General features: G+C 43.4%; 1 protein-coding gene across 3 annotated transcripts in view; it reads left to right on the plus strand.

The window, feature by feature from the left end:
* The window catches only part of RAB3C (RAB3C, member RAS oncogene family), a 509,886-nt gene extending 490,678 nt beyond the window's left edge, over positions 1-19,208 (plus strand). For all 3 annotated transcript variants that reach the window (XM_063962720.1, XM_063962713.1, XM_063962707.1), the window contains exon 5: positions 6,712-19,208. In XM_063962720.1, the coding sequence (XP_063818790.1) occupies positions 6,712-6,899 (188 nt within the window). In that variant the 3' untranslated portion in view covers positions 6,900-19,208. The remainder of the gene's footprint in view (positions 1-6,711) is intronic.
* The last annotated feature ends 7,239 nt before the right edge of the window (positions 19,209-26,447 follow it).

The following is a 26,447-nucleotide window of genomic DNA, read 5'->3' on the forward strand; positions in this document are numbered from 1 at the left end:
TGGCGCACACCTACAGCGCGCACTGGCGCTATTTTAAATATGGTGGGGGGGGGGGGCGCTGAGGCTGTTTCTTGCAAACAGTACTAAAATGTCTAGTTACGGCACTGCTCCTCAGTGTCCCTGCCTGCACCTTCCCCATAATTCCATCTCAGTGTCCCTGCCCGCACCCTCCTCGTAATTCCTCCTCAGTGTCCCTTCCCGCACCCTCTCTGTAATTGCCCCTCAGTGTCCCTGACCTCAGCCACCCTGTAGCCCCTCCCTCTCATTTTCCCTACCCAAACCCACCCTGTAATTCCCCCTTAGTGTCCCTGACCTCCGTCTTCCTGTGACTCCCTGCTCAGTGTCCCTGCCCACACCCTCCTGTAATTCCACCTCAGTGTCCCTGACCTCAGCCTCTCTGTAACTCCCCCTCTGTGTCCCTGGGTGGGGGAGGTGGGGGGCGCCAGTTCCTTACTTTGCCAGGGGCGCTCAGACCCCTAGATACACCCCTGCTGATTTGGTCCATAAAGCTTGTCTGAGTTGGTGTAGGAAGCGGACATGGGGGCATGTTGGACCCAGATTAGAGAAGGGTCTGCAAAATACTGTACTTCATCTGTATCTGACACAAGAGAAACACATCTAATAGATTATTTGTATAGTTCCCCTTCTCTGTGCTATTTTTTGCTCATCTGACCATGGCTGCAGTGATTGTGTTGGTGAGGACACCCTGGTTTATGTATTATTATTATTATTATCCTTTATTTATATGGCGCCACAAGGGTTCCGCAGCGCCCAATTACAGAATACATAAACAAATAATCAAACAGGAAAACAGCAACTTACAGTTGATGACAGTATAGGACAAGTACAGGGTAAATGAACATAGTTACATCAGCAGATGACACTGGAATAAGTATCAGGTGGCAGAAGACTGCTGGATGTGGTGCAGTTGAAGATTATTAGAGTAAGAAAGGATAAGCACATGAGGGAAGAGGGCCCTGCTCGTGAGAGCTTACATTCTAAAGGGGAGGGGTAGACAGACAGGGGTGACACAGATGGGGTACATAGAGAGCGTACAACAGAGGGTTAGGATGAGATTTGGCTGGGTTTGGTGAAGAAGTGGGTCTTGAGAGATCGTTTGAAGTTTTGTAGAGAGGTGGAGAGTCTGAGGGGGAGAGGTAGGGAATTCCAAAGAAGTGGTGCAGCACGTGAAAAATCTTGGAAGTAGGAGTGGGAGGAAGTAATGTATGGTGGCACTGTCCATACCACTCTATTGGTTAATGCTATGTGGTGTACTTACTATATTGAGTACATCATGAGCATTCTCCATAAACACCCTAACAAATTCAATCATGTTCGGTCCCCTTGTATTTTGCATCATATGGCCTTAAAACATAACTGATTTTGGAAAACTTTTTTGCCCCCTCAATCAAATGCCTGGAAGATACACCTTTCATTACATCCAGTCCCCTCCTTCTTATTTCCCACTGTCCTCTCCTTCACTAACGTCTCCTCTGTGCTCCATTTCTCTTTTCCCTGCCCCATCCCAAGGCTCAGACTGGGCTGCCAAGCAGTTGGGTAATTCCGAATGGGCCCTACTGATTTCAGGTGATGCACCTTTTTGAGAGGGGGTGGAGCTTAGAGGGCTGCAGTGGGGATGTGGTGCTGGCCAGCATGTACCTGTCTGTCCTCCTGGACCATTCCCTCCCAGCCAGTTAGAGCGGCAGCTGAGAGAAGCCTCTGGAGTGTGCTTTCCTACCTGCGGCCCTCCCTTCTTTCTGCTTCATGTCGATCCATCCAGCTGCCAGTGTTGCAGTAACCATTGTAGCAGCATAGCAAAGGTAAGTGCTAAGTGGTGTCAGATGTTTGAAGCCTCTCCTGTCTGTATTCCATATATTGTCTTTGCCTATCCTGTCTGTGTTCCGTATACTGTATGCCTGTCCTCTCTGTGTTCCTTACCCTGTGTCTGCCTGTCCTGTGTTCCATATCCTGAGTCTGCTTTACTGTCTGTGCTCCAGATTTGATGTATGCCTGTCATGTATGTATTCCATAAACTATGTCTACCTGTACGGTCTGTGTTCCACATCCTATGTCTGCCTGTCATGTCTGTGTTCCATATCCTAAGGGTGTGTACACACAGTGAGATATTTTCTTTCGATTTTGACTATATGGTCAAAATCGCAAGAAAAGTTAGTGCAGATCGCAATGTAAAAGTCACCTTGCGATCCCGATGCGCGGTCCCGCCAGGTCGACATCGCAAGAAAAGATAGACTGTGCAGGCAAGTCAATCCTTGCTAGATCGGTGTACTATCTAGTTCATCTCACATGATAATGACATCTCACATAAGCCAAAATCTCACATAAGCCAAAATCATAAGCACACATAGTCCATAGCTCAAGAAAAGTTAGTCAAAATTGATGGTGCTGGGCGCCGGGGAGGGGTGTAGTACGGGTGACCGGCGGTCTCCTGACCGCCGGTCACCTTACCGACGCCGGGATCCCGGCAGCATACCGACGCCGGGATCCCGGCGGGGAGGGGCGAGTGCAGCAAGCCCCTTGCGGGCTTGCTGCGCTCGCCACGCTGCGGGCTCGGTGGCGACCTGCGGTCGCCACGGGTTCTATTCCCACTCTATGGGTGTCGTGGACACCCACGAGTGGAAATAGTCCCTGTTGGTCGGCATGCCGACCATCGGGATAGTGAGCCGTCTGGCTCACGGAGGAGGTCATGTGACTGTCGGTCAGCCGACCGGCGGTCACATGACTACCACCCCCGGGGAGTTCAAGGGAAATCGCAAAGTGAAAATCGGGCATAGCAAGGATCTCACCGTGTGTACACACCCTAAGTGTCTGTCTGTCCTGTCTATGTTCCATATTTTATGTGTATGCCTGTCCTGTCTGTGGTCCATATTCTGTGTGTCTGCCTGTCCTGTCTCTTGTCGATATAATTCTATGTGTCTGCCTGTCCTGTCTGTGGTCCATAATTTATGTGTCTGCCTGTCCTGTCTGTGGTCCATATATTGTATCTTCCTGTCCTGTTTGTGTTCCATATCCGGTGTCTGCCTGCCCTGTCTGTGTTACATATACTTAGTGTAGTGTCTGCCTGCCTTGTCTTGATCCATATCTTATGCTTCCCTGTCCTGTGTGTGTTCCATATCCTGTGTCTGCTTGTTCTGTCTGTGCTTGATATCTTTTGTCTGTCTGTGTGTGTGTTCCATATCCTGTGTCTGCCTGTTCTGTCTCTGGTCCATATTCTATGTTTCTGCCTGTCCTGCCTGTGGTCCATATTCTATGTGTCTGCTCATCCTGTCTGTGTTCCATATCCAGTGTCTGCCTGTCCTGTCTATGTTCCATATCCGGTGACTGTCTGTGTTCCATATATTGAGTATGTACTAACTACATTACTCATGCAGTTGGCACTTAGAGATCCCTTTGAGAAGAGAAAAAAATGTTTTCTGCAAGGGGTTGGCAGTTTTTCAGTGTGCCCCTAACATTGCATTTCCATGGTGCGCTCTTCATGTCCCAGTCCGACACTGCCATTCCGCACTTTGTTCCTTTATTCTTTCTCCTTATCCTATTCCTTTTCTTCTCCCTCAGGAATTTATTGAGTTAAGTGTTTGTCCTAAACCTATGCTCCAGACACTGGCTGTGTTATCTGCCTGCTGTTCATTTTATTTTGATAACTCTTTATTGTTTATTTTGCCTAATGCTTATCCCTTCTCCTATTTCCTCCCTTTTTCTCTATGTATCTTTACCTTGCTTAATGTTGAAAATCTCAGTAAAATGTTTTTTTGTTTAAAAAAAATAATGACAATATTATAACCAGCAGGGCACACTGACTCTCCCATTCCAAATACCCAAAGACTAAGACACATCTGACTCTCCCATTCCAAATACCCAAAGACTAAGACACACCTGACTCTCCCATTCCAAATACCCAAAGACTAAGACACATCTGACTTTCCCATTCCAAATACACAAAGACTAAGACACATCTGATTCTCCCATTCCAAATACCCAAAGACTAAGACACATCTGACTCTCCCATTCCAAATACCCAAAGACTAAGACACACCTGACTCTCCCATTCCAAATACCCAAAGACTAAGACACACCTGACTCTCCCATTCCAAATACCCAAAGACTAAGACACATCTGACTCTCCCATTCCAAATACCCAAAGACTAAGACACACCTGACTCTCCCATTCCAAATACCCAAAGACTAAGACACATCTGACTCTCCCATTCCAAATACCCAAAGACTAAGACACATCTGACTCTCCTATTCCAAATACCCAAAGACTAAGACACACCTGACTCTCACATTCCAAATACCCAAAGACTAAGACACATCTGATTCTCCCATTCCAAATACCCAAAGACTAAGACACATCTGATTCTCCCATTCCAAATACCCAAAGACTAAGACACATCTGACTCTCCCATTCCAAATACCCAAAGACTAAGACACACCTGACTCTCCCATTCCAAATACCCAAATACTAAGACACACCGGGGGCAATCCAGTTGTTTGTTAAAAAACGATAATTAATGGGCGCCCATTGTTGCAATTCAGTTGTTTTGGGCACCCCTAAATTATCACGCTTATTAGAGCTGCGTAAAGTGGATAAACACAGCTAAAATAATAAGCGTGACGGGGAAAAGTGCTGTTTGGGTGCCCAAAGAGATGACTTCTTGCACATTTCAGCTCGCCATCTCCAGAGGTGCGAGCTGAGATGTGACTGCCGCGACTAATGGGCGTTTGATAGGAGCAACAACTGAATAGCTCCGATAGATGCCCATTAGTTTAGACAATATAACAAACAACTGAATTGCCCTGAACACTTCCAGCATGATAATACAGACATTAAGCACTCCCCTCTCCTAAGACACAGACACCAGGACACTGATCTCTACATCATAGTACACAGATAATATATTGTACGTCAGAGGGGATCTTGGAGCAAAATAGTTTGTGAACCTATTACCTACACTGACAGATTTTAGTATAATTCATAGAGCATTCTATTTACCACTACATAATATAGATATTATAATGATGACCTACTTGTGACAACAAGAACCTTCTAAAGAACTGTTATACAATACAAAGAGCATTTTCATAGTCTCTACACAATACAGAGAGCATTTTAGGGGTCTGTGGTGATCATTCCGAGTTGTTCGCTAGCTGCAATCGGTCGCTGTGCAGCGATGAGGCGCAATGCGCATGCGTGACGTACTTTCACAACGGCCGATGTAGTTTTACACAAGATCTAGCGAAGCTTTTCAGGCGCACTGCTGGCCGCAGAGTGATTGACATGAAGGGGGCGTTTCTGGGTGGCAACTGACCGTTTTCAGGGAGTGTTCGAAAAAACGCAGGCATGGCTGGCCGAACGCAGGGCGTGTTCGTGACGTCAAAACAGGAACTGAACAGTCTGAAGTTACTCTGAAACTGCACAAAATTATTTTGTAGCCGCTCTGCGATCCTTTCGTTCGCACTTCTGCTAAGCTAAAATACACTCCCAGTGGGCGGCGGCATAGCGTTTGCACGGCTGCTAAAAACAGCTAGCGAGCGATCAACTCGGAATGACCACCTATGTACTAAGCTAAGCTTTGAAGAGAGATAAAGTGGACAGAGATAAAGTACCAGCCAACCAGCTTCTGTCATTTTTCAAACACAGCCTGTGACATGGCAGTTAGGAGCTGATTGGCTGGTACTTTATCTCTAGCTACTAATATGCAACACAGAGAACATTCTAATAGTTTTTATATATTACAGAGTATATTCTAGTTCTAGTGACTGACCTAAAATACCGTCACTCTATTTATGATTAACATGAAATATACAGTAGTTATCTTCTTAATAAGCAATATATTATACAAAAAATATTCTAATTTTCAATATATCATATAAGTTGAGCCTTTAATGATCCACATATCATGCAGGGAGAATCCTAAGAAGCATTATTTATAAAATGGTAACTCTGCTATGGCACGAGTGCCTGGCTGGGGAAAGACAGGGTGAGGGTGCTCATTGGCCACTCTGATGATGTTTATAATAAAACAGAAGCGGTACAGCCAGAGTATATCCTCTGCTGCCTCTCCTCCGCCAGACAGGGCCATACAGTGTGTGGCTGCAGACTGCTCAGCTCAAATTCTAGCAGCCTGCCCCATCCAAAGCCGGAATCAAGGTACTTTCTGGTATATAATTGCTACGGTCGTTGCCTAGAATAAACAGACTACTGGGTGGCAGAACAGTGCCAGTGGTTTCTTATCCTGTGACCAGATGTGTTACGGCTTTCTGCCTATGGTAGAGTCAACTGCCATAAAGTTTATTAAAGATTATAATAATAATAATAATATTAATAATTATTTAAGATGATTAGTGTGCAAAAGCTTTAAATAAAATAGAATCTCAGTGATCCGACATATTCACAGAAAGTCTGTGGTTTAACAGTATGTATATTGGGACTTATTCTGGTTTGTTAGCAAACCATAAAAGCACACTAATGGGCAAATCCATGTTGCACTGCAGGTGGGGTAGATGCAACATGTGCAGAGAGATTTAGATTTAGGTGGGTTATATTGTTTCTGTGCATGGTAAATACACTTAATATCCATATAAATGGCTTAATATCCATATATCAGTCAGTGCAGCACTGCTGTCGCCGTCATGTGTCTCAGACCTATGGAGGTAGAGCACCTAGCTGAGAACTTTCCTCTCTCCTTTCAGGTTTTGAGTTTTTTGAAACAAGCGCTAAAGATAACGTCAATGTCAAGCAGACATTTGAGCGACTGGTGGATATCATCTGTGACAAAATGTCGGAGAACTTGGAAACGGATCAAGCCATCACAGCGGCAAAGCAGAGCACGAGACTGACAGACAAGCCCCCACCCCAACAGCCCAACTGCGGCTGTTAATGTTCTCATCAAGGCATCTTCAATGTGTTCTATTGCCAACAAGTATTTAAAAAAAAAAAAAGTGGTCCATACGCTTTTCATTTCTACTGTCTAAATATCTACTGAAAAGAAAAGAAATAGCGCTTGTTTTGTAATGGTAGCTGATGAATGATGGATGGCCTGGAGGCTGAGTCCTTATAATAAATGTTCCCGCTCTTTGCAAGTTAAAAGGCTTTGTATGCTCTGATAATTTGTATGTTCCTTCCTACTCCTGTTCTGTTTATACAGTGTGGTATATACGCTTTTCTAAGTATGTTATGCTCAGAGTGACTACTGTTCCTGATTGTCCTCTAAAGTCTTCTGCTTTCTCCGAACAGTTTCTTGCAGGGGTCATGGGGCAGGTGTCCACTTATCATACAGTTAGGATTGAAATACCTTTAACTCCAAGCTTATTAATAACTCAGATTCTATTCCAAAGACTTTTATCCCACCCAGTGGTTCCGCCTACAGGATTCCTTGAAGGCCTATGAAGCTGCCTAGCTTAGTGTTCATCAACAGACCCTAGCAGATCCACTGTGTCCAAGACAAGACCAGGTAGCTGAGCTAGTTGAAGATAGGGCTCTGATGTTCTCAAATTTTGACATTTGCACAGACCAGAAACCACACCCCATACTATTTCTAACTGTTGTATAAAATGATGTTACTCATCCTGATCAAGTTGGTGTCTGTATAATAGGAGATAAGATTTGTGAGTTTAACTGCAAAAAATGTTCACTGTATTGGGAAATAAACAGGGTAAATGGTGGCCTACTAGGGTTATCCCATGTCACAGACCCACTAGGTAATGCAGATTCCAAATATAATTGTTAATTAGCATAAATAAATAAAAATGCCTTTAATTTGGACAATGCCATGGCCACACTTTTCATCTTGACAAAATATAAAACTATTCCATTGTTTAATATACTTTTGTAACACTATGAAATGTATACAGGAACAGTCTTATTTTAAGCAGGGCACCCAGAAGATGTGACTTACTTTCAGTTTTGTGTAAGACAACGCAAATGCTGTTTTATGACATCATGTGTTTGCTTCTGCACAAGCTCACACTATTGTACATGGAGGCAGTGTCTGAAATTTGCACTTTTCATGGCTTTACACCTAGATTTTCAGTGAAGTGAAAAAATTAGGTTTTCATTTTGCAGGACAATATTATTTTAAATGATTTTGTTTGGTGGATGTTTCGGAGATTTTCCCCACAAAAGTGCCAGATTTTTCTGTGCACCCTGTTACCTAGAAAAATATGGAATGTGTGTCAGCTCCACTTAGCTGTAATACAGAACCAGTAAATCAACTTAGTCATTTGATTGCAGCTTGTGATTGGTCCTCAATCCTTAACTACTTTTTGGCTGGCCCATGCGGGAGGGGCAGCCGAGTCGGACCAGGGAGGGTTGTGGCTTCATCATGAGTGGGCAGAGTGGGCAGTGTGGGGGCGTGGACGCACATACTCATCATCGTGGCCCTGCCCCCTCTATTCAAAGCCTAAATTAGTGGCATTGAAAAGTCAGGGGCGAGTCTACAATGACGCGATTTAGCGCAAGAGACTTGCCTACCTTTCCAGCTCAACCAGATTTTCAGGAACCTCCTGGCCAATCCGGGAGGGTAGGCAAGTATGCCTCAATCCCTCTACCTACCTGGAAAAGTGGCGGCACTGAGCAGGCTCCCACTAGTGGAAGGTGCACATTAGAAAAAATTTATTTCTAGTAGAGATGTGCACAGAACCCCCGTGTTTGGGTTTGGTTGGGTTTTGGCAAAACCATCCTCAAGTGTTTTGGTTCAGTTTAGGTTTTGTACTCCTTTAAAATTGATAAAACAACTAAAACCATGTAAGTTTTGGGCCTGTTGTTGTTCCTACAGTATTATTAACATCGATAACTTTCAATTCCAAGAATTTCCAGTATGAAATGACACCTTAATTAAGGCGGAGGGACTTGCATGCCATCAAAAACACACGAGAATTGCATTTTATCATCAAACCCCAAAGTGACCAGAGCTGTGACTCTTTTCGACTCAAAACCCCAAAATTCGTCTGTGTTCTGTTTTCAATAAAACCGAACTGTTCATCTCCAATTTCTAGATGGCAGTGCTTCTTTAATAGGAAGACTTTCACATTTCCAAAGTTCCAGTTTGGTATAAAAGAGACCTTTGTTCTGAATAATGTCATAATAATACTTTTATGTGGTGTTTACAGACACTGATAAGGGCACCTTGATATGTGTCTGCAGTTGTGCGAATAACTGAGCCTGTATACGTGTGAGAACAGTGGGAGTAACGGAGCAACAGCTGCCCAGCTGTCGGCTCCCCCTGGCCTTGTATAGAGATGTCTTTATGTAAGACTAACGAGTACAAGCCGAGGTGTGCTGTAATAAGGAGCAGGGCTGAGCGTGGAATGACATTAAACACAGAGGAAACCAGCTGTTCCTGAAATACAGAAAATAAATATACATCATAATTATTTCAGAACATTAACTGACGTAGAGTGACATAATCTGAACAGGGTTTTGTATTTCATCTAATTACTGCACCAAGCTGTGCTTTGTGAGAAGGGGATATATTTACAGTATATGTTTATGTATTACAGGCACTACAGGGCCTTGTGTTACATGAAATTGTGTATAGCCAATAATGTTTAGTATAATAAGACCTCTATATGCATAATGGTTACCTAATGGCAGAGAAAGAAACCACTGTAACTACCTGGTTTACATACAGCTGTAGAGCAACATGTTTTCTTAGGCTGTATTAGTCCTCATATAACCTCTGGCGTCATTTCGCCCATTGTACTAGTGTTTGAAAATGCTCCCTTCATTTGGGTTTAAGTAACCGGCTGACCGCATTAGGGAGTCCTGGTGACCTCCAATGACCCTTAAACACAATTAAAACTGAATTTAACAATCGCATGTTTGCATTTGACACACAGCATCACTGCACTGGGGATTCTTAATGCAGAGAAAAACCAGTGGGTATAAAGCCTTAGGCCGAGTAATTGTCTCAGGTTACATATATTGCTGCATGGGGGTTTGTTCAATATCGCAGCTCTTATTGTGTTGCTAAAATATTAAATTATTTATAGGCTTTTATATCCGATTGTACAAGCCAACAGCAGCGATTTTGAACTTATCTATGGTAGCTATAACCATCTTTAAAGTCAATTAGGCTTTTTTATTTTAAATACTACATTACTTGAAGCATAGCCTCCATGAACGATTTTATATTATCTATGAGGCATTAAACACAACTATATCCATATGTGCCCCTAAACTTACAGCCCCCCGTGTGCACTCCATAGCAGAAAAATAGGCATTTTTTTGTGGACATGTGAGGTCAAAGGGTAGTCACCTACAAGATGCCAAAATCAGCATCGAGTCCTACTTGGTATGAGGAGCTGATGTCTGTAGCACAAGAGTAATGGTTCCTAATTTGTGGGTAATGCCACAAATATAAGTCACCATTTACTAAACTAATTCCTTTCAATATATCCTGTCTCGCAACTGACCCCAGTATGTGAAAGCCACAAAGGTCTTAAACCACTAATCTCATCTCAGCTTCTACAGTATATGTATGCTGAGGGGTTAGCCACCCCAAACACCATCCAAACCTTGCTCTTGGATCATGGATGTAGCTTTCCTTTACCATTCTCCCTTTGGACCTTGCACTTGTAGTTACTTTCTACAGGTTACTAAACACCATTCCCAACAAAGGGGTTGAGTTACTTCATAAGCCAAGAGGCTTCATAGTACCCATAAACCCTGATCAAGCTAATTCTAACGGTAGAGGCAGAGAGATACTGTCACTCCTCCCCGGCCCTCCTCTGCCCTCTAACCAGTAGAAACCTAAGCCCTCTGCCAAGTTACCATAACCAAGCTCTTCTCTTTACCCTAAATTACATAGTTTCCTATTAAGCCTTCAGCCTAAGCTCATTCATGCTCCTTTCTACATACTGTAGCTTTGCATGTTGTAAGGTTTTCAAAGATGCAAGCAAACTTAAAATCATCCACAGTATCCAGTGACAATTCAAGGTCAAAATATCAGCATATGCATATTAACATGTAATATAAAAAAATAAGATGTTATGTTACATTAATATATGCATGTCAAGATAATGGATTAAATATCCACTGGTGCCCACTCACTGTCTAGTACTGAGTAACATCGGCTATAAGAATATATTTATATGTTGATATATGTGTTAGGCAGGTGACGTAGAGTAATACTGTACATGATTGTGAAAATAGCAGAGACTTGTGCTGACAACAAAGGTAAGACAAAGCAATATGCCACCTTGTACCATAAAATACATTGTTTTGACATTGACTCTCCTTCCATTTAGTGCACAGTTAGTGAATGTGGAAGTTTAATTTATGATGATAAACTGTCTAACCACAGGATCCAAGTCATTCAGTAGATGAGCTCCCATAATTAGCAAAAAAAGAGAAAACACTTGTTAACCGACTCAAGAAAGATGGATGGAAAAATGAGTATTAATTGATAAACTATGCACTTGTTAGTCTGAAAAGACTCTTGGAACACATGAGCAATTTAGGAAGCTGACCAGTCAGACAAGACAGCTCAGAAACAAAGTAGAAAGTTCAGATTAAGATAATTGGTATTAGTAAAAGTATAAGAGAAAGCAATATGACAGATGAAGAGACAGATCTCTAATCTGAAAAGAGCCCATTGCAGAACATAACAAAGGTTGCTGGGCGCCGTAATGATCATGTGATCATTCAATAAGAATGGTTTTAAGTAGTCTATAATAAAACTATTGGGGCTGTTATATCTAAAGTTACTGGATTGCTAATAAGATAAAGTATAAAACTGCAGTTCCTCTTAGATACAGCAGCATAGTTTATGCCATATGAAGTGATTTGGGCACAGCTGTGCCTCACAGGAAGTGTCCCCTCACTCATAATAAGTAGCACAGTCTGAATTTTGGAACTGACCATATAAAATACTCTGTGCTTCCATTTTCTGTCCATCCTGCCATCCCTGGTATCCGGTTGATAGATCTACAGTAAAAAAAACAGCCAATACTGTAGATCTATTGAACCACACCACCATCACTATAGGGCCAACCACCCATGTATTAATGCAGCTCTTCTGTTTTCCTCAAACATATTTCTAATCCAAGGGAACTGTATTTATTGCATGTGTTTCCACTGAACATTTAAAATGTTTTATTACAAATGTTCCTAGAAATAAGGTACAAATGGTGTAAAGTAGGGGGCAAGACTGGTGTTCCCCACCTCCAATTTATTGTGGCAAAGAAAATCCATATGTGTCACATAAAATCCTATGTATCACACGTTGATAGGAATAAATGTAATTTCCGCTGTAAGGTCACACTTTTTATATGACTTTCACTGAAAGGCAGCAGATATAAGTGGTAACCTGAAACTGCAATAGTGGAAGTCTCTCAATAAAATCAAAGAGTTACAGTAATTCATAAATTTCTACATTTAAACCACAATATTGTCAGCTTCTGGGCCGTGCCCGCCTTCCTATATTCCGTGGGTCATGACCTTCCCGTGCAGCTGCCAATTACTCCACACATGAAGAAAGATGCTTTTAAATGCATTAAGATAAATACTGCCAGTCTGCCGTTTTCCAACAATTTTTTACTCAAATCATTGAGTTTAATTAAATCAGTTTTCACCGCTCAATTTATACATAGCTTTTTATTTTTTAATCCCATTGATTTTTGGATTTTATTGACAAGTATAATCTCCTTAATATGTGCAGTGCGATAAATCAAGGTCTATCCGTATAGAGTATGAATTAATATCAATGTACACAATATTTTTAAAATGTATTATTAAAAACATAGATGTATGTATATGTGTGTGTAGCTTTGTGTGAAGCTTCTGACATACGTACAAGAAGACAGCATGTGGAAAGTGTGTGTGTGTGTGTGTGTGTGTGTGTGTGTGTGTGTGTGTGTTGTTAGAGGTGTTGATTATACAGTATGTCTATAGATCAATTCTTCTGAACTCCTTTCTAACCTAGACTGCATCCTTTTCACCAAAGCTTCTCCAGTTCTTTAGCACAGAACTAACAATTATTTCCATTCCCTGTTTTCAAATAGTCAACTATTTAGAAACAAGGTGTACAGTAATATACAAATTGGCACCAATTGCCAGTATATGACTATGTGTATTTCTTCAGAAATGGAATTCCACATAACTTCTAGAAAATTTCTGACCCATTAAATATAATTTCTAAACTTTAATGAATCCCAATGGTGCAATTAGGAGCACCTTTAGTGTCATTCTTTAGGCAAGTATGCTAGACATAAAGGCCTTTATGTTATCTTTTATACAATTTTAGCCCGTAGGCAGGGGCACTAAGAGCATGGTAGGGAGGGTACAAACCTCCCAACCTCTCATGAGGGCACTGCGGTGAGGAGCTCCACTGTACAGGCTGGGGAAATGGCTGCATGAACCAATAGCGTACTCTGGTTCCGCCTAGTCACATAACTCCTAGGCTGCACATCCAGCACTTGCTTTTGTGCATTCATTTTCAGTGAACCAAAGAACCAGCTGTTTTTGGGCCTGAGATTATTCTTAACAGTCCTGCAACTATTAGGGCCCTAACCCCTGTCCTAGGTATGGCCATAAATAATTGATGTTAACAACCATCGATGGTCTGACACTGATGGCAAATAGATGGCTCTTCATTGATGCTCTTCATTGATATATGCTGAAGAATGGCTGAGGAAGTCCGATGGGTGGATGACAGCCGCAGTCTGTGATCAACCACCGATGGCTAAACGATCAGAAAACCCTACACTGTCCAAAAATTTTTAGCATGTAAGGAGTTAATATAAAATATAAAGCTTTATAAGAAACACCTTGTTCTACTGACCTCCCCAGTGGCTGCAACAATTCATGGTGCATTGCTCACGCCTTTGCCAGCAGAGCTGGTTGAGAATAATCTCCCACAACGAACAGGAGCATCCATGGTACTGTAAGCACAACTTAAGTTTTTATATTAACTCACTGAGCTCCACCCAAATCTAGTTTAATTTTGTAGTATTCAACTTTAAAAACCAGTCCGACCCTGCATACTTTAGCTAAGTAAATAACCCAATTCAACAATGTGTAGCTTGTTATCTTAGAGCACTGACAGATCATACGTTCTTGAGTCTTCATTTTATTCATACATAGTAGAGGAATATACTGTGTATGGCTGAACTGCTCCTCCATAGTGGCTGCATACGTTTTTCTCGTGCTTCCTGATCTGAGACTTTATTGTGCTGTATAACTCTGTGCTGCTGTGACTTTTGCGTGCATCGTATGTTTTAAAAAAAGTTTTGAGCTTCACTGTATTAATGTTGCATGAGTAAATGTTTTAAATATATAAAATATACATATATATATATTTTTATATTATTTGAGAAAAATAACTCTCAACCGAGAGTCCTTGGGCCATGAAGTGCAATATTTGATGACCTCTGTGGTGTATATAATGTCAGTGTGAAAGAGTGTGATGTATGCAATGTTAGGTGTTTGTAGTTAAAGCTGTGTGTTGTTAGAATTTATAAGTGATAGCTTATGACGCAGTTAGAGAAATGTTTGCAACAGACGATTGCTTGTGCTATGCTGAAGTATTTTATGAAATGAGATGAAATAAGATGTTGTATTTGATGTAAAAAAAATAAGTTTAAATATATTAATATATTTCTATGTTATGCATATTATAAATAATAATAATGTATGCTTTATCTGAATGAAAAGTCTGAGTATCTGCAAAGTAAATTTATTTATTCTCCTCATTTTTATCATTAAGGTTTTTTTTTTTTACGAACAGGTAAATCCTTCTGGATATTGATGTATTTACATTATCTTTAACAAAAACTTTTCTGTAGAGGGAGCCCCCACTTACATGTGATACAGTATATGAATAATACCAATAACATTACAGTATATTATCCTCACAGAAATCAGTGTATACTGTATGCTGGATGAGGCCAGGGTAGCCAACGGGGGGGGACTGTGGGGACTAGTGTTCCAGGCCCTTACAGAAAGGGGGGCCCACCACTTGCTCCTACCGCAAATACATGTAGAGCTGCACCAGTCTGTGAATCAGTAGCAAGCTGATGCGCAGGGAGGACTTCTTACAACAAACCTAATCTGCGCATCAGCTCTCTGTAAACCGTTCCTGTAGGTCCACAATACTCCACCTATATGTAAAGTCACAATGTATGATATCACATAGCAGTGCGGCAGAATAATTTTTTGGGGGGGAGGGAGGGGCCCTGTCTATTTTGTCAGTCCCGGGCCCCAACATTTTTGATGGCAGCCCTGGATGGGGCGGTACTTCCAGAGAAAGCCAGGTAGTGTCTTGGGCATCCATGGACTGGTCCAAGTGCTCCTGCAGTAGATATCCTCAAACACCCACAATGTTCCCCAGTAATGTACTTACATTTATAGAAAGAAGCCGTTTGGGATAAATGCGATAACCTCCGAGTTTGCCGGAGGTTGGGACTTTCTGCGAGTCGGTCCGTTATTTTTTTTTAAAGCAGCAATCATTTACCAGGCAAGACCAACCTACAATAGTGTTGCCTTGTAAATGACTGCTGCTTTAAAACAAGGGGCAGACTCACACAAAGTCCCACACCTCCGGCAACTCAGAGGCTATTACAGCAGCCCTTTATGTTTGTAAAATATTTCATATACCAACTATAGATTCTTTTCTCCTAATGTCATTCATACAAATATTAAGTGGCATATATAAGTTAGATGTTAATTAGCTACAGCCACAGTATTGTAGTTAAATCTGGTCAAATCTAATAATAATAATAATAATAATAATAAATAATAATAAAAAACATTAAAAATAAATGTGAAAACTATGAATATAGGAAAATGAAATGAGTGACGGGGAAAAGTGTCACCTCTTCCCTCCTTTACTTGTTCATGTGGTGTTATTGATATTTGTTCCTTCAACGTCTCAATCTCTTCACAGAATGTTTTCTTACCCTAGAGATGACATAATATCACACCATGCTGTATGTTATTTCATAAATGTCCAGAGCCCCTGATTTGCTAAATAAAAATAGGGAGACCTTGTTTGGTTCTGTTGCCTCTTTCTATTTGCATTAATAATTGATTTGTTACACTTCCCTATAAAAAAAAAACTTCACTCATTAATAATAGTCTCTTCAACCACATTATTTCTATTCACATCCCCCATTTCATATTGGATATTTTCGAAATAGTTGGAACTGCAGTACCTCACAGCCTTCACACTGCTGTCATTTGCTGACCCTTTATGGTGAATGGGGTGATGGCTGGAAGTGTCAGACATCTGTACAGTATGGCTGGATTCTTAAATAAAAGTAGATTTGTTAAGGTAACTTTACAGTGGCGGCTTCAGAGGTGGGGCTGCAGCGAGTCACGATAACCTGCCAAACATCGCTGTTGAGGACTCGCTGGCAGTTGGTGTGGCTCCCCTGTATGAATTTTGGACTGCTGCCGCTCCACCTATGGAGCCACCGCTGCTCCTGTCTCTGAGCTCTGTCACAGAGCCTTCATGTTGTTGTAGCCCAGAAATGTGGCATGTGCCACGTCATTACTGTATATCATGTCACGACTGAGCAAGTCCTACACTTTGCCAGGGGCACCCAGACCCCTACATACACAAGTGAATCTTAGTCACATGTTTTTCCGATCGTAAGATACAATTGAGCAGAGCGCAGACCACACAAAATGCCACTGCATGTAACAGCTAAAAACATTCCCTCCCGTGGAAGGCATTAGCTTGGCTCCCTAGCTGCTGCTCCAGCATCTTACAGACGCTCCAAGCAGCAGCACAGCTCCCACGACACTAGGGGAGATTCTAGGGGGGAAGATACAGCGCTTAAGCAGTGAGCCAGAGCAAGGGGCAGCCTGCAGTTGAGGGCATATATGGCTGGTACTGCCCCCATGCTGTCCCACCCTGGCTGCATCACCCCCCGCCACACCCACTTATGGTCCTGGCACTAGGTACAAACGTTTGGGATCAGACTGTGCACATTTCACATACAGATGTAGCCATGCTCATCTTATCCGTGGCACAGCGGCGCAGGCACTCATGCTGCGCCGAACCACGGGTGCACCTTAGTATGACGAGCTGCAACTAGATACGCCACCCATTCATTCTTATGGCTGTGTGCGTGCATACACACATGCACATCATAGTCACAGGCGCACTAATTGTGTCTACTTTGATAAGACGCTACACGGCAAAGCTCGGCGTGGCTACATTTGTAATTGTATTGTATTCTATTCTATTACATGACGGAGAAAGGACAATTATATAGATACTGTATATGTTGCAGTCTACTAGACAATTTTTGATTCTGAGGGGTCCTGTTTAAGATGACCATTTAGATACATAGCATTTGTGTTAAGGGTGAATACAAATGATGCAAGGTGTTTAGATGAAAAACAAAATGGTGATATCTGCACACACTCTGGTGGCAGCTGCACAACTTTATCCCCTAACAACCAATCAGATTTTAGCTGTTATTTATCTTAGAAAGTTTAGAAACTGGAAGCATTTCTCTGATTGTTTGTTATAAACTGGCCGGCAGGTTAGCAGGGGAATTCCCTGATGGGCCATATTGCTTGAGGGCTCCACGTCCTTCTCCAGGGGTCAGTAACTCGGTGGAGCAGAATCACAGATGAAATTGGATTCCAAGATTAGCCCTCCTGCCAATCAAAGTGGGTGGTCCACTCCTGACACACCTGTGTCCCCTCCTTTATAAAGTGGGGATTGCATGTCCTCTCTAATCCTTGGCCATGTACCTCAGTGGTGGCTGGCCACACTCCTTAAGCTTGGTTCCCTACTATTTTATTCCTTGATGGGTCCTTTATGTCCCGGTCCGACACTGGCTATACTGTGTGTTACATCATGTTTGTTTTATTTTTACAATAAAATAGTCTACAGCTATTGTGTATAAAAGGGTCTAATGAATGAGCAGTAGAAGAATGGGCTTCACCATCATCTGTGGGTTACAGTGGTACTTCAGTGTATTATCTCCAACTTTTCCAATAGTCTTTTTGCTGTGACGGGTCATAGGCAGAGGCAGAACATCTCCAGGACTCATAGAGCAAAATGATGTAGGCAATGCAGTTCTTCCTCCCGCAGCCCCCACTCTGCTCTTCTGAGCATGCTTGGGGCCTGTGCATATGCACTGTAGCCACGTTTGGCTTCCATGCACTAACTGTGAGATACTGTAATAGAGAGTGCAGGTATTGGCGGAACTATCACTGTTGCAGGGACAGTGGCGTCTATGGGCCCCATCACCTCTCTTAGGAGGAGATGAATCAAACCTTCTGAAAAGGATAGTTGACCATAGCTAACAGTCAGCTTCTAGCTATAATTTTATAGAATGTACTTTGTAAATGATAGCTAAAAGTTGATTGGTTTGCTATGGGCTTCTCCACTTGTCCTCATTAGGTTTGATACATCTCCCCTTGTCTATAAACCACTGCACCACCTGCAACAGCCATCATGGCTCCTCAGTTCAGTAAATTAGTCTATAGAAAACAATTCAGGCCTCATTTCCAAAAACACTTGTTTTTTCTTTGTTTTGTTTTTATGCTAATGAAATCAAGAATACATTGTGTAGGTGTTTTCTACTCTGAGGTTATTTCTGTTAAGCGCTAGACAAAATAATAAAAAATAAATACATTTCATGTCAGCAGGTCCGGTCAAGTTGGCTGCCCTTATATCCTATAGCATAACAACAGTGAAATGTACTAAAGTGCTTATGTCCATTAGTGACTGCTGCGTCACCTCCCCACAGACTAAATTATGCATGCTGCGCACACAGTAAGCTGCGAGCACCAAAATGCCTCCTATATAAACGTCTCTGCTGGATACTTTCCACAGACGGTCAAACTGTAATTGAAGTGTGCTGTACCCGCCTGTAGCATTTCCATGGAACCAATGAACAAGAAAACTTTACCAATACTATATTTTACCGTTGTTGTGTTTTTTATATGTTCCTAAGTAACAATTGTGACTATTCCTCCCCTCCCATATACAGCTCTACCTGCTTTGGCCACGATCCAGATGGTTATACAGTATGTCTGGCTCCAGATAGACAAGTATTGTGGACCATATTTCTGTAAAGGCCATCTACTAGACTGTATATAATTGTTTGTTTGTTTGTTTTGGGGTTCTTTTGTGAATTATGGAAAGAAAATAAAACTATATAAAAAAAAAATGTGAACTGTTTTTGATCTGAAAATACCTAATAAAGAGATTATATTGACGGTTTTGCACTTTTTGTGGTTACTGTATGGAAAATGCACACTTACAGCTCAGACTTGCCTACGGAGGGAGACTCCCCATTTTTCGGGCAGTCCCACGTAACCATGGAAGAGTAGCCGAATCTCACGTATCGCGTCCGCTTCCTAGTGAAGTGTGCAAATTGATTAGATTATACCTGGGATTTGTGGCTCCATAAGAGGAGGCGGGGTTATATGACGTGAATTCGCATAATTTAGCTCCAACTCTACCCCATGAATTGTGGCATTTTGCTGCGACAGGGCGGGGCTTAGTGGCGAGACAGCACAGCCCTGTCTCCAAAATGTCCTGCAGTGTTTCGTAAGTAATTGTAAGTAATTACATGTAAGTAACATGGAATTATTTTCAAGAAACATGGAGGACATATGAGAAATTTGTCCAAACCTCTGACAATGGCATTTTCGGAGATTTGAGCACAAAAATTACCTTTGCTGCATACTGCTCTTTATGGGTAATGTATGACTATAGTGAAATCAGATGTCTACCCATAAAGTAAATTTTATCAATCCCACTCCCAGCCACCAAATTAATAAAACTGTAGGTATGCAACACAAGTTGATGCAGCTTGTGGTTTGAGGATACTCGTCAGGCCTATGGGTCTTCTCTCTGAATTAACTGGCATGGGATAGCCCCAGTTATGGTACAATAGTTCAGAATGGAGCAGGATTGGAACCTGTGAATTTTAACAGTGACCTTATATTGCAGGGGTTCTCCAGTCCACAAATCATGTTTTCAGGGTTTTGTGAGGGATCATTACTGACCCAGCAAAATAGAGGAACTCCCCTGTACACGATTAAAGAAATACAGAAAATGTGTTCTATTGGGGGTACTTGAAGATTGGAGTTGAGAACCCTGTTATTAGGTTTTTAGGTGTTGGAAAGGCGCCAAATATTTGAGAGTCGCCAGTCAATCTACTGGGTTACCAGGGGCAGTTTCAGGATGGAGATAATCCCCTGCTCCACTTCCTCCCCACAGCCCTTCTCCACCTGGCTCCAGGACCCTCCTGCACAAAGCTCCATCACCTACAGTTTGTGGCTATGTTCTGTGGGCTGTCCCCTCTTCTGGGACCACCCCTGCGCCCTTCTCACCTCCCACTTCATATGTTCCTCCCAGAGCCACAACTAGACTTTTCGGCCACCCCCCCCCCCCCCCCCCCCCGCCCCCCCACACACAATTTTTTTCAATAAGGACATAAGGTACATGCTTTGGGGGAAAGGGGCACGACAAAATTGACCCAGAGAAAGCCCAAGCTATGATGCCCCTTACCATATTATATATATATACTAGCTGAAGTATAACCACTTGCCTGGCATGGTCACAACCATACCACCAAGTGCTTTATCTGACCTGGTCGCAAAGGATGCGACCAGTCAGATAAACGGTGTTAGCAGCGGCAGGGAAGGGAAACTTTCCTCCGCTTCTACTCTCAAAGGGACCAGAAGGTCCCTCTGCCTCCCTGCACTCTCCCCTACTATATATATATAATTATATATATTTTTTAAACTAAAATCATTTTAGATGAAGTTAAATACACATTCTTCACCGACAATTTCTGAGCGGTATTTGGGGGAAAAATTAGTCAATTAAGTGGTCAAAAATACTGAGCAGCTTAGCAGCTCTTTCAACACGCCCATGAGGTGGCTGCCCAGTGTCGTTTTTGTTTTTGGGGTATCGCCAGTAGCCCTAATCCCCAGTTTTAATTTCTGTTCAGTTTTATAATCACTTTTACATTGCGAGATGGGTTTTCCTTCTGTTATCAATGTTGCTATTCCAAGGCTTTTAGGTAAACAATATTTTGTGTCTTCCAGCTTCCCTTTCTACAAAGTAATTTCAGATCACTGAAAAATGGTTATTTCTGTCAGTTATTACAGTTCATTAACTACTTAACTAATATTAATTAATATTTTTTCCAAAAACTGCTCAGAAATTGTCTTTTTTTTATTGAATTAGGTTAAGAACATTTAAAAGTACAATGGTCTTTAAAAAAACACACATATGTATAATTGGGTGGTAGTCATGTGACCGCCGGTCGGCTGACCGACAGTCACATGACCTCCTCCGTGAGCCCGACGGCTCACTATCCCGATGGTCGGCATGCCGACCAACAGGGACTATTTCCACTCGTGGGTGTCCACGACACCCATAGAGTGGGAATAGAACCCGTGGCGACCGCAGGTCGCCACCGAGCCCGCAGCGTGGCGAGCGCAGCGAGCCCGCAAGGGGCTTGCTGCACTCGCCCCTCCCCGCCGGGATCCCGGCGTCGGTATGCTGCCGGGATCCCAGCGTCGGTAAGGTGACCGGCGGTCAGGAGACCGCCGGTCACCCGTACTACACCCGTATAATTCACACATACATTACACACAGAGTCACACATATTGCACATCAGGACTTGCCAACCTGCTCTGCCACAGCTTTGCTATAATGAAATGCTTAAACTGTGGCAGGGCATGCTGGGGTGTGTAATTTTCCAACCAGTAGCGGATCTTGCCACGGGCAAGCAGGACTTTTGCCTGGGGCACCGCCTTCCGGAGGGCATTGGCGCCTTCCGGAGGGCGCCGCACCCGGCAAGATCCGTTACTGCTGTGCCCTCCGCTGCCCGCTGTGTCCCCCGGCTGTGTCCCCCTGTGAAGGGAACTAGACGCTACGCATCTAGTTTCCCTTCGTGGAGAGGACCTTTGCTGTGCGGTGCGCGATGATGTCATCGCGCACCGCACAGCAAAGGTCCTCTCCACGAAGGGAACTAGACGCTACTGGTCTAGTTTCCCTTCGTGGAGAGGACCTTTTGCTGAGCGGTGCGCGATGACGTCATCGCGCACCGCTCAGCATTTCAGCGGCGCTACTACTGTACAGGGGGGCGTGACTGACCACGCCCCCTGTATTAAGCCACGCCCCATTTCCTGCCCTGGGCGCAGAGAGGGCTCGAACCGGTCCTGTTTCCAACAGCTGGAGAGCCACTGCATACATGATTACACACACATATGTCCATATATGCACACACATTCACTCACTCTTACCTGACTTGCTGCTCTAGCCATGTTGTAGATAGGCACCATCATTATACCCCTCCCACTTGCGGCAAAATGCCACAATACGTGGGTCAATCGGGAGGGGGCAGGTCCAAAATTACATGATTTTGATGGAATCATTTCATATTGACTCCGCCCTCTCCTGAGTGGCCCGTGAATCACAGCATTTTGCCACGTGGGATGGGGCTAAATAAAACAGTGCTCCCTCTTCTCATCTGTCAGAGGGTTTTGGATACTCAGAAGCCCCCCTGAATGCGCCACTGTGACAGGTCACATAAGATATGACCACTTTAAGGAAATCCCAGCCTGATGTGGTCGCATCTGATGCGACCATGCAAGGCAAGTGGTTAAAGTTTTCAACCAAATCCATCCAGTGGAAGGCCCAGAACAGGCTCACTGGATTATTATTCATCTTTACTCACCGCTTTGGACTTCTGATCAGAGGATTGGTTCCACTGTTTCTGCTCATGTTTGGTGTGCTTCAGATAAAGTGTGACAAAATGTCCAGGTCATAGCACCTTGTGCGGCACACAGGGCAAACGCTGTTCTTCTGTAGCCATTGTGTCAGGCAAAAAACATGGAAGGTATGGTGGCAGGATGATACAGCCATTTCCATTCCAACTTCAAGGTCAGACATGCAGATGGTGCAGTACTCTATTTCCTCTCCTTCTGCAACAGTGCGTCTGCTGTAGGTGGGAATACTGGGCAGAATGGGCCTCAGGATGTTCTCCAGCCTCAGGAGTTGTGCCCTCAGTGTAGCTGCCCGATTTTCACTGACACTGGGCTCATTTCTTCCTCTTCCTAATGATGGTCCAGCTCTTCCTCTTTCTGATGATGGAGCAGTTCTTCCTGATGATGGTCCAGCTCTTTCTCTTCCCTATGATGGTCCTGCTCTTCCTCTACCTGTTGATTTTCATCCATTGGATGATCTGCTGCATCCTGACCTCAGCCATGTTTAAATTATGTTATGGGATGTTTCTGCATTTCCAAGCAGCTGGGCTAACTCCCTTTGAATCATTGCAGCTGATGAAAGTACCTACACAAATTTTTTTTAAAAAGGGAAAGAAAAACAGATGTGATTGTGCGCTGAGATCCGGTCACTGGTGAATCGCTGGCAGCAAATTCTAGTGATCAAACGTGATCTTTCTAGGGAGGCTCTTTCTCATGCATAAGCAGCAGCTTCAACTCAAGAAATGCCAGTGATATTGCTGTGCGCTGGGGATTTATACCATGGAGAATTAAAATGTGGCATGCGGGCGGCAGTTGGTGATGGCAGCCTCCTCCCACTGATATTACACAGTGATACATGTGGGAAATGTCATGTTAGTGCTGAGGAGTCATTACATAAAGAACAGGGGGGTTTGGGGCATCCACCGAAGTCATCTAATTTCTGCTGCTGGACCCAATGAGTTCAGCTGTCATTTCTGCTGCCATCCCTACTCCTCCTTTGGTTATCTCTGTGGCCTCTGTCATGACAGCTGCCAACATTATAACATGATATGGGATCTATCTATAGCCCCGTACACACGGGGGAGATGTGTGCTCAGCAAGGGGGGGGGGGGGGGTGTGGAATTGGTCGGGGTGTGGGGGGCGCTCACTTCACAGAGCAGTCAAGCGAGTGATCTACTAGATTTGGCATGCATGCATTTAGAGTCTAGAGTCAGCGATAGCGACGCGCGGGGCCACGCATCGCTATGGCTATGGGCATACACATGGAGAGATCCGTGCTAAATTTCCAAGTACTCTAGTCAGATCTCTCTGTGTGTACCCCCTTATCTATCTATCTATCTATCTATCTATCTATCTATCTATCTATCTATCTATCTGTCTAAAATTGAGTGTTTTAATCACAGAAATCCCTCTTAACGTGATTGGACACAATAGATCACATGACTGTGCATTATTTCGCAATCACCGCACTGCTCCAGCATAACCATATACCTGAACTACTTCCAATTTTTGCCAAAACCTCATCAGAAAGCTACAGCGATATCACCCCATAAGTGTACTAATACCATCACTCACAGAGATACTAGTCACAGAAATGCAGCTTATCACTAACTCACTGACAGAGGCAGATCACTGTCTCACTGACAGCAGCACATCCCTGCCTCACTGACAGCAGCACATCCCTGCCTCACTGACAGCAGCACATCCCTGCCTCACTGATAGCAGCACATCACTGTCTCACTGGGATCAGTACGTAATCCCGCTGGACGGGATCCCGGCGGTCGAAATACCGACGCCGGAATCCCGACCACACAATCCCGACGGGGGTGGCGAGCGGAACGCAGCCCCTTGCGGGCTCGCTTCGCTTGCCACGCTGCGGGCACGGTGCCTCGCTACGCTCGGCACACTATTATATTCTCCCTCTATGGGTGTCGTGGACACCCACGGAGGGAGAATATGTCGGGATTGTGGCGGTCGGGATTCCGGCGTCGGTATTTCGACCGCCGGGATCCCGTCCAGCGGGATCCCGTCCAGCGGGATGTTGACTGCATCCCGTCTCACTGACAGCAGCACATCCCTGCCTCACTGATAGCAGCACATCACTGACAGCAGCACATCACTGCCTCACTGACAGCAGTACATCACTGCCTCACTGACAGCAGCACATCCCTGCCACACTGACAGCAGCACATCCCTGCCTCACTGACAGCAGCACATCACTGCCTCACTGACAGCAGCACATCCTTGCCTCACTGACAGCAGCACATCCCTGCCTCACTGACAGCAGCACATCCCTGCCTCACTATTTTATTCTCTCACACTGTTATCCAGGTAAATGTTTATTCATTAAAAATAATTCAAATGAAGCAGTCTGATCTGAACTATTTTTTCCTCCTTATCTGTATCTGTTATAACATATTAACCCAAAACAGGGGCCATTTTATAACATAGATATACCACTATTGGGTGTGCGGTTGCGCTCTGACATACGTCCGCCTTGGGCGGTTAAAGGCCTCATGCGTATGTTAGAGCGTGACCGTATGTACACCCAAGAGTGGTATATCTATTAAATATATATGCAGAAGATCTTCTATCACCATGGGCAGAGTTAGTCCAATATGCATGTTAGTAGAATAATCCTTCAGGCAGCGCCCCGCCATTCTCCATTCCTCAATGTAACAGCAGTATCTGCATAAAAATATAAAGAGGGGAAGCACAATAGTGAAATACAAACACAATACATATAATAAACAATAAACTAAACCTCCTAATGATAATGTGTGGACCCCTTATTCAAAAAGTAAAGCATTCAGTACCTTTAATACCAAGCAATAATGACACGGAGACTTGAATTTGGCAGAAAATTGTTAGCTATTTATTGTACCCTAACCATTAGAAAAACCTGTAAAGGGAAAATTTTAGTTAACATGCCGATTCAGCCGGCATATGGTGGCAGAAAAAATAACGGCTATATTCAAACTGACGATAACCTCAAAACCTTAAAATTCCAAACGATCCTAATTTAACACAAACCATAAAATAGGTAATAGGTGCCCGACTCAGACCTCCACGCTGACTACCCACCCTGATGGGTGATGACGCTGCCCCCTGACGGGTGGTCTAGCGGCCTTAAAAGTCAATGGAGGTGAGTGCACCTAAACCACACCAAACTGTAAATCACTGCAACTAACAAGACAAACTACAACCTGCCGTTCTTTTCCGTCAACAAATAGCCAACGATACCCATACTAACAATTCAAAGCCAAGGCACTCCGTGCCAGAACCTCTACCAAACAGGGAGGGAGGGCGGGAAGGCAATTCAGCAGCAAGAGAGACCAAGCTGGCCTAGAAGTTCCTATATATACTGAACCCTCCCCTCTCTACCATGGGCTGTACTTTTCCTAACAGTTAGGTCCACCCCTCACAGGAGGTTTAACTCTCTCCATTCCTATGCAGTCATTTCGCTCTCCTAAACCTCCTAATGATAATGTGTGGACCCCTTATTCAAAAAGTAAAGCATTCAGTACCTTTAATACCAAGAAATAATGACACGGAGACTTGAATTTGGCAGAAAATTGTTAGCTATTTATTGTACCCTAACCATTAGAAAAACCTGTAAAGTGAAAATTTTAGTTAACATGCCGATTCAGCCGGCATATGGTGGCAGAAAAAAATAACGGCTATATTCAAACTGACGATAACCTCAAAACCTTAAAATTCCAAACGATCCTAA

This window comes from Pseudophryne corroboree, chromosome 1 (genome assembly GCF_028390025.1).
Source record: "Pseudophryne corroboree isolate aPseCor3 chromosome 1, aPseCor3.hap2, whole genome shotgun sequence".
Lineage (NCBI taxonomy): Eukaryota > Metazoa > Chordata > Amphibia > Anura > Myobatrachidae > Pseudophryne > Pseudophryne corroboree.